Consider the following 16,856-nt stretch of genomic DNA (forward strand, 5'->3'; position numbering starts at 1 on the left):
TTGCTCCTTCTCCAATAGTATTTAACTATGTCCGGGGTAGACCGGGGGCAAAAATGCAGCCCTGGCATTCTCTGTCCAGACCAGCCAAATACATTATCAGCGGATACTACATAGAAGTCCACAAATCTCACAGCATATCCTCTCATGCATACTACAAAGGAGAGTCGTATTCCTTGATAGCAGTTAACAAATAAAGCACATAACTATGAATTCAAGTACTAAAATTGACAGCTATAGCAATCAATCAGTCTTTATTCATTATAGTGTCAAATTACAACAGAAGTTATATCATGGAGTGGGATGAGGCTAACGGGAAGAACCATCATGCTACCCTTTCAGTTTTTAGTCTGTGACTGTGAAAATCTTTTGGTGCAAGCCCAGCGTTAGTTAAAACCAGACTCTGACAATAATAACAAAATACCCTGGCAATTCATCTAAATAGAAACATATTACAGACAGTAGCAGCATTAGAGCTGAAACTCATTTATTTTAACGGTGACTCATTTATTATGAAACCATAAACAGAATTATGAAAGTGTGAAAGAGTCTAAGACATGAATTACAGGTCTGAATAGATATGCATTCTCATATACATGTATGTGCAAACATATATATTGCCCCACTTCCTCATCCGCAGCCAGCCAGCTCCACTCCTCACCAAATTCATGACCTGCAAGAAACAGCAAACAGAACTTGTACTCAGTATCTGTGTACTGACAAATATATGTAGCCATGTAGCCTTTTTGTTTAGAAAGGAACCTGTTGCAATAACAAGTAAGTGAACACCACAGAAACTACCTCAGGTTCCTCTGGTATAAAAACAATGACCCCACCAAGGAGCTGATGGAGGTGCATGTCTTTGGGAACAGCCTGTCACCTGCAGTAGCCATATTCAGGCTCAGAAAGGCTGCCCAAGAAGGTGAACAGAAATATGGATCAGACTTGCGCCTCTTCGTTGAAAGACACTTTTCTGTGGATGATGGGCTCATCTCCCTTCCAACTGAAGCAGAAGCCATTGACTTGCTCCAGCTCACTCAAGCATCACTGGCTGAATCAAATCTCAGACAGCATAAAATAGCTTCTAAAAGTGATGCAAGCTTTTAGGCCAGGAAATCTGGCCACCGGCCTAAAAGACTTGTCCCATGGTGAAGAAGCTCTGCCTTTGCAAAGAAGCCTTGGTCTATGTTGGGACATGTAATCCGATACCTTCACATTTAGAGTAGCAGCCAGTGATAACCTTCCACTCATTGTGAAGTAACCACCGTCAACAGCATCTTTGATTCACTGGAATTAGTTGCTCCTGTGACCATACGCAGATGAGCACTGCTCAGAAAATTTTCAGCTGATGTTCAAGACTGAGACATTGAGATTCCAACAAACAAGTCAAACGACTGTGAAACATGGAAAAGTTCATTACAGAACTTGAGCAGCCTCCAGCTTCCCCGTTCTCACACCAAACAGTCCCTCTCCGTCACAACATATATAGAACTGTTTTCTAATGCTTCTAACTGGACCATAGGAGCAGTGGCTTAGCTGAAGGTCATCACAGCAGACGGACAGTATCAAGTTGGTTTTGTAGCAAAGCTAGCACCTAAACCTGAGCCCACTGTCCTTTGTCTAGAACTGTGCGATGTTGTGTTAGCTGTTGAAATGACAGAAGTGATTCTCAAATAACTTGACCACAAACAAGATGCTGTGACATTTGTTTTGTGACAGCAAAGTTGTGCTTGGCTACATCTACAATGACTCTAAGAGACTCTTTGTGTACATGCACAATCGTGTTCACCAAATATGACAGTCAACTTCTCCTTAGCAATAGCACTATGTGCCTACAGATCAAAATCCAGCTGATCTGGCTACCAGGTCTGCCCCAGCACTATACCTACGCCAGAACCATGTGGTTCACGGGGCCAAGATGCTTCCTTTTACAACCTGAAAATCAAGAGTCATTTGAGCTGATGGACCCAGAAAAAAATGTGGATGTGAGACAACAGGTGTCCCAGGTAAGTGGGACTTACTTCAAAAAGATTCCAGCATTTCTCCACATGGGGGTCTTTGTTGAGAGGAGTTTCACTTTTGACATACGAGCCTAATTCATCTCTAACATGCAAAAAATGGCATCAGTGCAACAAACCACATTCTCCAGAGGAGCTGAAAGCAGCAATGTTGGTCATACTGGAGTCAGTCCAAGGGGATGCTTAACCAGAAGAATGAATTGCTTTATCAGATAACAGAACCATTCCAAGATCAAGTGCAATTCAGAGTCTTGATCCCTTTATGTGTGGGTCAGGTCTGTGTATTGGTGGATGTCTGAAACACTCATCTGTGAGTTCGGAGTTAAAAAAACATAATTAGGGGCTTTCTGACTGTAGGATCCTTTTGAAGTACCTATAACCTAACAGACACATTTCCAACAATATCAGATTAGTACTTGACTTTACTGATTATTCAGATTTATGCTCTGATGAAAGCATCATTGGTTTTTTTAGATTTTTATAAAGCCTTCAACACAATCGAACATAAATTTATATGCTTTGGATAAGTTTGGCTTTGGCTCATATTTTAGCAGTGCTACCCAAACAATGTATACATATGGAAACTGCTCAATCAGACTGCATACTGGTACGTCTCCTTGTTTCTTCCTTAGACGCAGGGTCAGACAGGGATTATTTTTAAAAGATCTCTCTCTGATACCTTTATCTGTTGTCTGTTTGATAAATACTTTCTCTGCTGCATCTAGACTTTGTTTAAACATAAAGAAATGTGAATTGTTTGCCCTTATGGTGACATCCCTTCTATCTGTAATATACCTGTAAAAGACACAATTACTCACCTGCTTGAGATTTGTCAGAGAGGTAGGCTTCTGCTAACTAAAGTTGAGGACTGTCCCGTCTTTATGTGGCTCTAGCTCTCAGTGTAAATAAAAAAGTTTCCAAAGAAACTGACTAAATGTTATTCAACTTTATATGGCTTGCCATGGTCTGCACACTCCAAGGCGTGCAGACCCTGCATTAGTACACCTTCCGTCTATGGTGGTTACTGCACAAATTCAGCGGGACGAGCCCGATATCCAGCAACACGTGATCCCAAACTGACCAATCACAAAGGAGTACCTCCTCGTGTCTGCGTAGCAGGGGTGCACGTCGAGCTTCTGCGGATAGCGCCCACAGCTGTGACACAGAAGCAGACTTCACGCGAGTATAAATCCGCCTTTAGCAAGAATCTACTTGAGGTGAAAAACTCACTTCATTATAGTTTTAACTCACTTCGCTGTAGTCATTGTTTTTAGCCATTTTGGAAAACAGACTTTTGTTTGTTGCAGATGGTTTCCATGGCGACCTCTATTTCCGGCTTGCTGTGGCAGTGTTATAGATTAAATTAAATAACATGAAAAAAGACGCTGAGCCTTTTTGATTAATCAAAATGTATATCTTATTTACAACTTTTTTCCTCCGTTGCTTTTACAAGTCATTTATACAGTTCATTTAGTGCTTATTTAGGCTTAAAACTACGTACCACGTAGTTCAAAGTGCCAAAATGTGTTGCTAACCCCAGGGATCTTAATTAAATGGGGGAAAAGAACAGATCTTGCTTTGCCAAGCAGTACCATTGTGCTTGTGTGCTACTACCACGTTTAGTGATGCGGTACCTGAATAATCAGCAAAACATACAGAACACATTCATAAAATAACAAGCTTGTATAATTCTGAAGTGTTAAAAGTTTTACTAAATAGAAAATACAGCATCACATTTAGAACCAATAATTTGAAAACAGGATAAGAAAAGTGCACTTAAACTGATTTCCGATAGTTTTACATCCATCTTTGATAATAAATATTTTAATATATAAATTAGGTGAGTTACTAAGTTGACAGTGAATGACTAGAAACATTAGCATCCTGCAAAAAAAAAAAAAAAATTATTTCTTCTTTTCCGTCTCTTTCTTTAGCTCCTTCTTCTCAACACTGTGTGCATGTTGTTCTTTCTGCACCTCCTTCCCTTCAGTTTCTGCTGCCTGTCCATTTTGGCTACCAGCCATAGCCTTGGCTGTCTGCTTGCCAGTAGTTTTCAGGAGGCCTTTGATGCCCAGATTGTCAATGTTGTATGCAGTCAAACCAATATTGGCCACTGACTGGAGACCAGTGTCTGTGGCTTGGCCTGCATCTTCACCATACCTTCGCCACAAATAATAATAAGGTAGAATTGGGGGAGAATGGTGTGGTGGAAGAGAACACATGTAAGATTGTGTACAGAACTTGTGCAAATGTTTGTATTGCCATCAAACACTTGTGGCCAGTCTCTTGTTGTAGCTGTTTATTAATTACAAACTTCAATACAAGATCTACAAATAATTGGAACAAAAAGAGCACCATCACTCAACACAAGCTTTACATTTAGTTATGGTTAACAGAGACAGAACCAGAAAGCTGCACACCACAAGCCAACGTGTACACAGAAGCTGTGTTGCAAGCATGATGTTAGCTAGCAGGACCAGTGATTTGTATGTCTACACAGGAGGCACTCATACACAATGTTGTGGTTCACACTAGTTTTCAAAGCACTTGAAGCACAATATATAATCTATATAGTTAAGCAAATAACAGAGAAATCAGTTTGAAGCATAAAAATAAACTTCAAGTTTGTATTTATTGCAAATACAAGGCCACCTGTGTAGACAAGGCTATGAAATAGTCAAAAAAAAAAAATTAGACAAGATTAGAGAACAAAAAAGTCAGTTTGCGGCAGACAATTGTGTTTGTTGTGTGTTAGGTTTATATTTTCGTTTGTTATTTTCAAATGTGATTCGGGTTAGTGATAGAGTGTATAAGAAGTCTTTGCCTTTACTCCCCCATGCAATCATTTGTTGCTGGACATGTTTATAAGATTCTCTAAGCCCCTAAATCTGAAAAGAAACAGGCATGAAAGTAAGTCAGTGCACCAACATACCAAGAGGACACCAGCACAGCAGGCAAGTATCAGGATGGTTTCTCGTCCAGCCCTCTACTGCCGTTTAAAGTGAGCAGTTTCAGAAACGCAGCCGAAACGAGATGCAATAATCCCTTTAAAATTCAAATCACCATTTAAACTGAAAATAAGATGAAATATGGGGAAATATCTGAACTTACTTGTACTTCACTGTTGTGACTGTCTCAGTTGCAACACTTTTGCAAACATGCTTTGCTCCAGTTTCCAGACTCGACCAAATGGCAGAAAAACCTAATTTTAAAATCAGTTTTAAAAAGGAAAGTTCACTAAAAACACGTGGCTCATCCATTAGAAATCAAACATTTTTTTTTATATTACAAGAGTTGCAGCTTTACAAACACTGTCAGTGTACAGGATAATATAACCTTTTTTAAACCTTTGTACATACCCTGTACGCTGCTGGCTGCTACAAACTTAGCTCCATCAAGGTTAGAGGCACGGCCATCTTGGCTCTTTTTCAAAGACTCTGGGACCAGCTTAGCACCATGTTTCTTCACATGGGGTGCCACCTTATCTGCTATATGTCCTGCCACTGTACTCACACCATTCACTAAAAATACAAAGTCATATCACAGAAATATCAATTTCAGTACATTCCCCTCATTAAATATGAACCGGGGCAACTATTTACACTTAAATGAGGAAAGCGACTGAGCGTTATTCCTTTAGTTATTATTATAGAAAAGAAGGCATAGTTTAATCTAGATCAAAACGCCATTATTTATTTTCTGTTGAATGATTGCCCATCCTGATGCATGTCCTTACCTAAAAACTGGCTGACTCGAACAGCACCGCCAGTGGTCTGTTTAGCCATGTTCAGACCTTTGGTGACACGCGGGCTGACCTCTGATGGAGTTTCCTCAGGTGTGATGCGGTCCCGGATCTTGGCTGCTCCTTTTTGAATGGCTATCCCAGTGGCCTCGGCTCCTTTTGCAAATGACTGACTTAATTGCGTTGCTCCTGCAAAGATACACCAATTATGTTAATTGTAGTGGTATTATAATGGCTATTACAGCCAGATGTGCAGGCGGTTCTACTCAGGAGAAACTGCTACAGTGGTAAACACCACCCACTAGTGGCTAATTCCATGGACATCTCTTGTGTATAGTACACAGTAGCAAGTAAGTCTCCATCTATATATTCTTCAACAAACTCACCTGATAAGATTCCTTGAGACATTTTCTCACTCCATCCAGGGAGAGGTGGTTTTTCTTTCTCATTCAGGGAACCAAAGGGTACTTTTGTACTCAAGTTGATGACTTCTGCTCCTTCTGTGCCCTGTAAAAAGAATCCATTAGGTCACATACTAAAAAGTGATGCCTTTTAAAAATCTGTGTACAGCCAAACAGATTATAATAGGCTTGGACTGTTTTTACCCACAACATTAAAACCTGTTTACGGGCAGTTCATCATCAACAATATTTTTCCTCCATCACTGAATCACCCAGGATGATTTTTTATAAGCTGTAAGAAACAGCTTTTCTATTTACACCAAAACAGAAAAGCAGTTTTCTTCCTCTACAGACCTGATACAACTTATTGGCAAATGGTCACGTGTCTAGAAGGATTCTCAAGTCTTATCATTTTAGGCACCAAAATAAAAAAATAATTTTCTAAATATACCCATTTATTCCCAAGCGGGGTCACAGGAGGGCTGGAGCCTATCCCAATAATTACTGGATAAGAGTCAAGGTCCTTATTAACATCATATTATTATTAATTATTGTTACATATTGTATTATATTATCATCACATGTTGTTAAAATAATTCCCAAGTGAATTAGTGATTACATTAACACACTAATAATTGTTATAACATCAGTTGCCTTTGTGGTATAGTGGAGTATATATAAAGTATTTACAAAGTAAATATAAAGTAGCAGGAAAACTTAACTTTATTATTCCTGTGACTGAAATTACTTGTTACAGTGGCAATCATAGTAACATAAATAAAGAACAGATATGTAAGAAAAGTGTAAACAGATATAAATAAACTTAAAAAACACAATATATACAAGAGAAATTAGATTAAATAAAGTGTAAGTAACTAAGAGTACAGTACCTACAGTTTGAGCACAATTTTGCATCATAGACAGTAACATATATATTGTACAAACTAAAGGTTCAAAGCTTCAGGCGTAATGCTGAAGTGAAGAAGTGTTTCCAAACTGTTGCATTGCATGCAACACTGTGCAGCTGCAGTAAGAACTGAGTTAAAAAAAAAAGCATGTCAGCTGGAACGCAGGATATGTGATTGGTACATTACACAGATAAGAGAAGACGACAGTCGTTGAACAATAAAGAGATTAGTATGGGGCTCAACAACCCTGCCCTGAACAGATTTTACCATCTCACATGCACGCTCAACCTTATTTTTGTTTATTTCATTAGTACTGACTCACTTGGACCCTGAATTGCGTCAGCTGGGATAGGAGGTCCTGAAATATCTCACGGTCAGTAACAGGCAGTTCAGAGGAGAGCACTATGCCCACATAGGACCCTGGTGTCTCTGCCAGTGAGTCAGGAAACATGAAGATCCCAGAGTTAGCAAGCAGCACTGGAGTGTCTGTTGTCAGCTGATATAGGCGGTCACACACCTGGAAAAGACACAAACACACTAAATAAATTATTTAATAAAGAATATACTAAGTCAACAATGATTTTCATCAAGGAGGCTGCAGTTAGTTGGACAGAAATAAATTAAATCTAATACTGTGTGCAGCAATAACCTCAGGAATATTAAATGTGATAGAAAACATGACTTTTGTTGAGGTGTTTAACTTCTTTTTTCTATCTTTGAGGCAATTAATGAGGTTTGAGCTGAAAATAATCCTATGCCTGATAGCATTATATCAAATTAGATCATCAGCAGAGGTGATTTATTGTCGGTCCCAATGGTTTGTTCAGTTTCTTTTTCACAACACAAAAATGTATTGTCATTTCCCAGCAGGCACAGTGTCCTCTGTTCTTTTTCATCTCTCTCAAAGACAAAATTACAGCAGCAGGACTGATGTCGGTCACCCACACAGAATTAACACAGAGACACACTTGGTGCTATGTTGTCCCGCTGGTATGCCGCCTGACAGAATGACCTCTGTGAGGGCACAAGACACTGGCCAGCGGCACAACAGAAGCGCAGAGTCATCTGTTAATGGGACTATTGTCTTGTTTTGAAACAAAGCAGCACCAGAATACAGGAGAGCAGCCTACCAGCCTGGTCTGGTGAGAAACAAACCCCTGAGTTCCAGTCCAGTACACAACACATAATAATACACACTTTGTTGAGTTGCTAGAACAGATCTGTATTTCATTTTGAATCAGTTTTAAAATATCAAATGGAAATGAGGCATTTAGGGGGCTCTTAAGCAAAAAATAAATAAAAAAATAATAATAATAATTAAAAGAAGGGCAAAAACAGAGTCGAGTAACACATGGTTAAACAACTGATATTAATTTCTTAGAATATCAATATAATGGAAATTTGTTGTACCCTTAAAAAAAAACCCAAATGAATATATATTTTTTAAAAATCTACAGATTCACAAAGACATTGTTCACTGGTATTAAAACTGATATCTCAAACAAATTTCAGATGTATTGTTAGACATGCAGCGTTAGAATGAGACTGCCCAGCTGAAATTTAATATTTAGTGTTGTGACAAAGTCGCTGTAACTGGAGGTGAAAATCTTTATTTTTCAAGAAGTATATATATATATATATATATATATATATATTATCTTTGTGCTCTGGTTGACATTTAAAGATATTCTGTACCAGGAACTCATGATGATAGCATTTCCACAATTGCCTGAAGTTATATGAACACTTAATGGATGAGATGAGATTAGTTGTGGCCAAATTGAAGCAACACCTGTTAAGAAAGTCCCTTTTAAAACTGTCTGGACATTTCTTCTTTTTTTTCTACGACTACGACTGGTATTTATTAAACACACCTACATAGTGACTCACAGTTAGCTATGAAAGCTTCTAACAACAATGTGGTTTCTCTGTCAGTCAGACCTATTAATATCTAAGACACAGTCACCCATGCTCAAACACGTGCATAGTGTTACTTACTTGTAAAAACACAGAGAAATTCCCAGCAGCAGAAGCCCTGTTCTGGTTGTTGACCGCAATGATGCGGAGGTAGCCTGGATAAGACAGAGAGCTGACCTGTCCATTGGGTTCCACAAAAAACAGCTGCACCCCAGAAGGGATACAAAGCAGTTCACTTCCATCTCCTCCAGCTGCTGCTGCTCCACTTGGCTTTCCTGATCCAAGGCCGCCTCCAGAAGGACTATAAGCCAGGCTGCGGTGCCCATCTGTGGGCTTTGGTGTGTATGCTGGAGGCTGGTCCCCTGGGTTGTCCATGGCTACAATACCCTGTCCTGCTGCAGCGAGTAAGCGTGTGTGTGGAACAGCAGGGGGAGCAGGTCTGACAGGGGCCGTGTTGGGGGTTGGGGTTGTGTTCTGGGTGGCAGCAGGAATGATGGGGTACAGATGGTGGAGAGAGTTACGGGAGGGCAGACTGTTTCTTGCCAAGTCTGGATAAAAATTAGGAGGAAGATCCTTCAACAGTAAGTACCTCTGCTCTCCTGTTGTCTGCTGGGATATTTCCAGGTTAGAAAGATGGACACTGAGGTTCCTCAGAGTGTCCCCCATCCTCTGCTGAAGCTGCCTGGCTCTGTCCCAGACCACTCCTTGGTGCCTCTCTCCCCCGGTGGGAATTTCCAGTCCCTGAGTAAGATGCTGCTGACCCTTCCTGTAATACACCAGGGCCTCTGATCTTTTGTCAGCCTCTTCAGCTGCCAATCCACGACTCAGAGCATGAAACGCCAACTTATACTGGTCCTTAATAAGCAGCAATTCAGCAGGTTCAGCCATACTGAAGGCCAGAAGGAAAACAGGAAAAAAATATTAAAAAGAAAATAAATAATGGATGCTATTTAAGGATATACGGACTAATCTAAGCCTACAAATAAATGTAATGCAAAACAAGGAAACAGAGCTTACCTTCAACAACGCAAACCCAAAGAAGTTTAGCCTGTTTGAGACTAGAACAGCAACTTAATAAAATGAGGAACGCTGGGAGGATTACGTCTTATGTAGAAAAAAATCCAAGTCACGTAAGTGCACCTGACAGACTAAATGTGAAGGACCAGCAAACACAGCAGGTTTTTCTTGAAGAGCAAGAACTGGGTGGCTGCCGTCTTTGGTCTTAACTTGACAGAAGAGTTACACCTACATAAAGAGAGTTTACGCGCTCAGTTTTCTTTATTTCAGTTTCAAACATTTCGTACTGTAAAATGCATCTCGTGTAAATGCGCAACCTACTGAAGCGCAGTGTCGTTACCTTGATAGCCAAACCAGCGCGTAGAAAAAGGAGTTAAATGCATTCTGTCGGTTTTAAACTGTTCCTCTGTCCTCACAACTGTGAAATATTTTATAATTCAGTAGGTCTGATGTCTCCGGGAACCACGAAGCAAAGCGCGAGCGTTATACAACAAGGAGGAACTTACATCCTCTTTCACAAAAAGTTCCTTATTATACAAGAAACTGTGAACTTAAACTAAAAAACTATTTTTAAAAAGTTGATAAATAAATACAGATGACATGCTTTAAAAATACCTTTTACTCTGCATCATTTGTCTGACAGTTTAACAGCTTTCACTCATTGGTTAAAACGTTCTTCTGCAAATATGTAAACAAAGATTACAAGATCATGGATTATGTTGGTGGAAAATACAAGTTAACTTTGTTCCTTTTTTCAGTAAATAAAAGATTGACTTTTTAGCAACATAAACATTTCATGATCTGAATCAGTTCTAAATCTAAAAACTGTAACATACATAGTAGTTTAACCATATTTTCAAACTAACACCATCAACAATCAATGAATCAATCTTTATTCATATTGCACTTTTGCAAGCAAACTGAAAATCAAATTGCCTAATAAATCAAATTAAAAAAAGAAATAAAATTGATTACATTCATTATCCCACGCGCATAGAGGTAAGTTTAAAGCCTAGTCTTAAACACAGAGAAGCTGTCTTAAAGAAAGACAGCTGGTTCCACAGAGGAGCCTGAAAGTGAACGTTGCTGCTTCCCATTCTGGACCTTGAGATTATATGAAGAACAAGTAAGCCTGCAGCCCATCTATGAAAAATTCTGATTGTCAGGAACCAGAATATCTCTGAGTTACATAAATGGGTTGTACAATCAATAAAACTTCTGTTGGACATTTTACCCTTATGGTGCAAATGTTTAATCTTTCAATTGTCCCTTTTAAGAGGGGTGTTTCTGTGTTAGTCTAATCTGGAATTAAGTGTTGATTTGTAAGAGTGCATTGCTTATGCAACTAGAAAGATCATCCAGTAATGTGGCAATATCATGGCTCAGACGTTTTATTATCTTTTCATGTTTTTGCTACACAATTTATTGAATAAGAACTTTTATTTCTTTATTTCATGGAGAATATTTTAAGTCTATTAATTCTCATTTGATTGTATATAAACTAGATGACATTTTAAGAAAAAAATAACATTTTTTTGGCATGAATGCAACTGCTGTGTATGTTTTCTTTTTGGTATTCTGTAACTGTGCTCTGGTAGAAGGATCAGAGGGATGGAGTAGTGATTCATAGTGGAGGCAAAGCAGCAGGTGGTGTGATCCATGAAACACGACAATACCTGTTAATGGAGAGAAAGAAGGCATCCATTTAGAACCGAAAAAGTGTGTCCTAAGTGCATTAAGAACCCAGACTGCAAAACTAGACACAAATGATACCAAAAGCCTGTCATTTAAACTCTTTGTAAAGTGTTTCATACTTATAAAAACCCTATAAACCTTACTTTGAACTTTTGTATTTGTCTCTGATGGTTTGTTGTGGGCGGCTCTCTGCACTGATGAACAGCTTGTGGAGATTAGTCATGCAGGGCATCATTTTATCCATGGAATACCCAGTAAAAACTGTTAAGGATTGTGGCTGAAATATGTAAAGATTTTAGATTAATAGAAATAATTTGTCCATTTTTAAGGAAGAAAAAAAATCAACCAAAGTGATTTTAGCCAGCAAAATTCTGATCTGCTAAAACTCACCCAGAGAGATTTGTTTATAGTATAGTTAGCCAGGCTGTAGGCTCCAGCTGCCACTATTGATGGGCTGTACTGAAGGAATGGATTGATTTCCAGCAAACTTAACTCTGCTATATACTAGAATAAGAAAAAGAAATTTCAATATCCATCCATCCATCCATTCTCTTCCGCTTATCCGGAGTCGGGTCGCGGGGGCAGCTGCCTAAGCAGGGAAACCCAGACTTCCCTCTTTTCAATATATGAAATGAAAACTGAAATCTCTGCAGTAGTGACTGTGACTTTACTCACCAGTGCAAGACTCTCTACTTTTGCAGAGACAGGATGGATGGACATGAAGAAGCGAAGGAACTCATTTGTGGTGGGTGCTGCCATCTTGAAGGCCAGCAATTTCAAAAAAACATGCTCCATCTGAACCAGCTGCTTTTTAGTGTATGTGCTGTCTGTGATGTACACAAACTCATTCAGCTCAGGTGGAGAGATCTCCTCATATTTTCTACAGTGACAGATAAAATAACATCAGGCTACAAATAGCCCTGAATCCTCAAGTCAGTGCTCCACCGTTAGGTGTGTTCTTACCAAAATTCAAAAAGAAAAAGGGAATGTTTTAGACTCAGTGACTGCACCAGACAGGAGCAGCATAATATTTTTTAAAGAAATGATGCATTCTTACGCAGCAATCAGTAATGCAGCTATGCCAACCAACTGCAGCTTGTCCCGTTTCACAAATGTTGTGCGGGAGAGAAAGCGATCCATGTAGTTGACAGCAAGGTGCAGAGTTTCAGAACTGAGCTTGTATTCCTGGACAACCTCAGCTAACCAGTCCACCAGAATCACCCGCATGCCATTAGAAATCTCTGGATGTCTCTCTAAGTAGCCTGGTCTTGCCCTGAAACTTGTCTGGAATTATAACCAAAGTAGTTAGCAACATCACATGATTGATGCCCATCCATCCAATTCAGAGAGGTGGAATACACCCTGGACAGATCAACGTCCATCACAGGGTCAACACAGTGACAAAAGAGACATCAATATTCACACGTTCACTCCTCAGATCAGTTTAGAATAACCAGTTAAACTAACATGTTTGTTTTAGAACTGTGGAAGTAAGCCAGAGTACCAGGAGAGAAACCGTTCATGGTTCCACAAAGAAAGCCCCAGCTGACATAATTAATGACATGAAATACTAACTCATTAAAAAAAAAAAAAGAAAACATACTTCACTGTTCCTCATGTTCTGGTAGATATTGTCTGCATAGTCGAAACACAGCATATCCTTTGAAAAAAATTCATCAGCTTCAGACAGCATAGAAGCATCCTGGCATGAACCTTAAAAAAAGAGGGAGTAAGAATTATGAAGAAATAGTTCTTGTAAATATATTTTGCATGATAGATCTTTTCATGCAAGGTGTACTGACTGGAAGTTAGTTCCAGCAGGATTCTCATATGTTCATTTTGCAGGGCATCATCTTCAGCATCGAGATTATAACTGTCCGAGATGATTTCTTGCCCAGAAGCTGCAAGGACAACTTCACAAGCCTCTTCCACATACACATAGCTGGAACTGGATGTGCAGCCAAGAAAGTTGAGCTGTGAGCTGTCTGAGAGCGAACTGTGTTTGGAAAACCAGCTTCCCTGAGGAATAAAATTAGGCAGCAGGATTATCACACTGAGCTGAAATGTGGATGACTTGTGAGGGGAGAGTGACTGAAAAATCTGTGCATTTTAGAGCTTTCCACTTTGCTTCTGCCGCCTACCTGGCCGCGGGATTGACCACGCTGCTCATTCTCTGACAAGACACCGAATACTGTTCGCTCTTTGGCCCTTTGGTGCTGAAATGCATCTGTTTTGGTCAAAGGTAGAATATTTTCTTTGCCAGTAGGACTGACACTATGGGTAGCTGTGCTGAAGTTCATCTTTAAAACAGCAGATTGGGGAAAAAAAGTGCCTAGTATTGAATTAAGGGTAAAGAAGAAAAAGGAACAAATAAAACTTAATGGAAAAACAGAATTACACAATATGCTTTGTCTCACAAACAGTGTATAACACAGGAAATATGACACAAGTAGAGAGAAAGAAACCACTGATACAAAATCTGAATATATCAACATATTTTAGAAGACAAAACTTTTGATTGTGAAAATTGTGTTTTAAGAGAGTATAAGGGCAGCAAAAGATGATGTTACATAATGCCTAAATAATAGGGAAGAAAAGGAAACAAGAGAGAGAAGGAAAACCCAAACACGTAGAACATCTCACCACAAACAAATTAAATGCCACAGGTGAGTGACAAGAGTAAAAAATAAAAAATAAAGCAACCTAGAAAGTGTTGTTAAAAGATTCAGAAAAGCAGAAAAAGTTCTCTGCAAGTAAAGCAGCCAATTGAAAACCAATAACTGATGCTCCACTATGAACACAATTGTACAGCAGAAATTACCGCATGGCTTCAGGAAAACTTTCTGAGAACTACTGTCGGCAAGCAAGTGTGTCACTGAACATACGAGAGCTTTGGCTCAATAAATACCACCATTTACACTCTTGCTTTCTTTTGTCCTTCATCTTGTTCTTCCACTTATTATGATTAGTATTATTAATATTATTAGCATCATTATTTTATATCCGAAAGACAACACCAAATTACATTTAGCACAAATTACATCAGGATGGCTCCACAGTATAAGAATCCAGGTGTTAAACTGACACTGCCTGAAGTCCCCAGACCTGTCACCTACTTGGAGGATTTTGAAAAAAGATGACATAGGTGCTGAACATAAACATGTTGAGCTACAACTGATGCAGAATCTTGTAGCTATTAAGCCTGCAAATGTAAATATATCTTTATATCCTAATCCCCTTTAAAAAAAAAAAAAAAAAAAACAATTTATCATTTTAAGCAAAATAATTTTACACATCTAAAAACATGGTTGGTTTGAGTCTTAAACTGATTTGTCATGAGGTGGGATGCACAAATCAGTGGTCCACTACGCACCAACGGTGAGAGAAACACGTTGCCATGGTTATGAGAATGTTACAAGGGAAGAAACAACAGACATAATATGAGACAAACGAGCAGAAAGTTACTGGTTAAGTTCACAACAAAGTGCATTAATTCAGTGTTTGACAGTGCATAGCGCAGCAATAGTTAATGTTGACGTGCTTAATGTTTGGTCCAATTAAAACTCACCATAAGCAGGACCAACGCTGTATGAAGGTTACGGGTTCCAGGTAGAAACGGAAAATATGTAAATACTTACTAAACCGCATAAAAAGCGTCTAAATTTGCGTTTTCGTTACCAATATGGACTAAAAGACACCTCTAGATGCTTTCGAGCGATATAAATCAGATTCAGGCGATAAGTTGGTTTAATAAATCAGCTGTTGGCCGCTTGTTTTCTGTCCAATCACGTGCCAGAACGCAGTGCTGGTCGTCAACGTCATTGCGTAAGGAAATTCTTTTCAGAGGATTTTATAATAGCTTAATGGCATATCTATTGGTGTTGATACAGCGGGGGGAATTATTTCTAAGTGTCTGAATAATATAAACTGCATCCAGTATGTATCTGAACAAAATAGAATGTTGTAAAGCTGTTTTAAAGCTGTATATAGCCAAAGTGAATGGTTCAAAAGAGGGACATCTATGTTTTATTTACTTACATAATACAACACTGTATAGTATATGACAGGTATAATGACAAATAGCCAGAAACTGTAAATCTATATAGGAACCTTTGTCTGAATGAGTGTGAGTGCCTGCAAGTTCCACATTGTCCATCAGATGGCATGCTTCCTCTTCAATAACAACAATAATGTGAGCAAAAAAAATATCATAATGGGCTTGAAAAAATTTTAACTAATCACATGGCATTGTGACCCTATTAAATTTAATTCTACAAATTAGCCCTGAGCCTTAGCTCTCCCAGGATTGGAGATGGTGCAAAGCAGTGAAATGTTCAGCTGATTTAAAAACCAAAGTAATGTTTGTATGCCTGTGGGAAATATTAATTACCATTGCTGCTGTGATTTTTTAATGGCAGGAACTACATGTAGAAGCAAATATAGGTGGAAGAATATAGAGTCCTGTAATGGAGCGGCTGCTGCTACTGCTCCTGATGTACAGCTCCAGTGGAGCAGCAGCAGATTAAGGGTTCCAATTTGCAACCTCTCGGTCAGAAGACTGCTTCTTGAACCTTCAGTCAACCATCACGCCTAATACTTTTCTGACAGCTGTATTTGATGGAAGACCCCCTTGCTTTTCATCTGCAATGCATGTTATGGACCATATTTCTCTACTTCCTTTTAAAAGGAAACTGATCTTAATTTTTTTCCTTCTTTACTTGTTGTAGTTTGAGTTTTGTTTCATCCAAAAATCTTGATTGAGCTTTTCAATGGGAAACATAAATGTGAAGTGATGTTTAGAAACCATTCATTGTCATGCACAGGAGGGCTGTTTTTATGTAATTTTTTTAAACAAATCCATCCATGGATAGATGGGTTTTTTTTTAAACAATTTTCTTAGAAAGGAACAAAGTTAGACTGAAGTCACCCGGATCATTATTTGTGGTGCTGAACTCGATTTCAGCACCAGTTACTGCCAGGGTGAAAGGCTGAGATACACAAGTTCCAGAGAAGGGTTGAAAAAAGAAAGGCAGTTACAGTGACGAGCAGGAGTAATTTTCTCCCTGACAGATAAGATGCATTGTAACTTTGTTCCGCCACAGACCTTATGAAATATCCTCACCTATTTGTTCCAGCAGAGATTGAGGATAAGGTGGCCTGC

At 38.9% G+C, this 16,856-nt stretch overlaps 2 protein-coding genes across 4 annotated transcripts; both read right to left on the reverse strand.

Moving 5' to 3' along the window:
- Positions 1-3,430: 3,430 nt before the first annotated feature.
- Positions 3,431-10,464, reverse strand: sparta (spartin a). 2 transcript variants are annotated; one of them, XM_042007593.1, is made up of 9 exons: positions 10,341-10,464; positions 10,001-10,228; positions 9,065-9,872; positions 7,389-7,583; positions 6,144-6,264; positions 5,752-5,946; positions 5,375-5,536; positions 5,127-5,217; positions 3,431-4,175 (listed from the first exon to the last, which is right to left on the reverse strand). In XM_042007593.1, exons 3-9 carry the CDS (start codon positions 9,869-9,871, stop codon positions 3,920-3,922), a joined length of 1,827 nt encoding a protein of 608 aa, XP_041863527.1. In that variant the 5' UTR covers position 9,872; positions 10,001-10,228; positions 10,341-10,464; the 3' UTR covers positions 3,431-3,919. The 2 variants fall into 2 exon arrangements, with proteins under 2 accessions (XP_041863527.1, XP_041863528.1); XM_042007594.1 differs by lacking the exon at positions 3,431-4,175 and adding an exon at positions 4,300-4,903.
- Positions 10,465-10,565: 101 nt separating this feature from the next.
- On the reverse strand, positions 10,566-15,469 carry ccna1 (cyclin A1). 2 transcript variants are annotated; one of them, XM_042008486.1, is made up of 9 exons: positions 15,264-15,469; positions 13,837-13,995; positions 13,498-13,714; positions 13,299-13,408; positions 12,753-12,979; positions 12,371-12,575; positions 12,086-12,199; positions 11,839-11,972; positions 10,566-11,676 (listed from the first exon to the last, which is right to left on the reverse strand). In XM_042008486.1, exons 1-9 carry the CDS (start codon positions 15,264-15,266, stop codon positions 11,625-11,627), a joined length of 1,221 nt encoding a protein of 406 aa, XP_041864420.1. In that variant the 5' UTR covers positions 15,267-15,469; the 3' UTR covers positions 10,566-11,624. The 2 variants fall into 2 exon arrangements, with proteins under 2 accessions (XP_041864420.1, XP_041864421.1); XM_042008487.1 differs by having other exon boundaries at positions 13,837-14,027.
- Positions 15,470-16,856: the final 1,387 nt, after the last annotated feature.

Source organism: Melanotaenia boesemani, chromosome 15 (assembly GCF_017639745.1).
Source record: "Melanotaenia boesemani isolate fMelBoe1 chromosome 15, fMelBoe1.pri, whole genome shotgun sequence".
Classification (NCBI taxonomy): Eukaryota; Metazoa; Chordata; class Actinopteri; order Atheriniformes; family Melanotaeniidae; genus Melanotaenia; species Melanotaenia boesemani.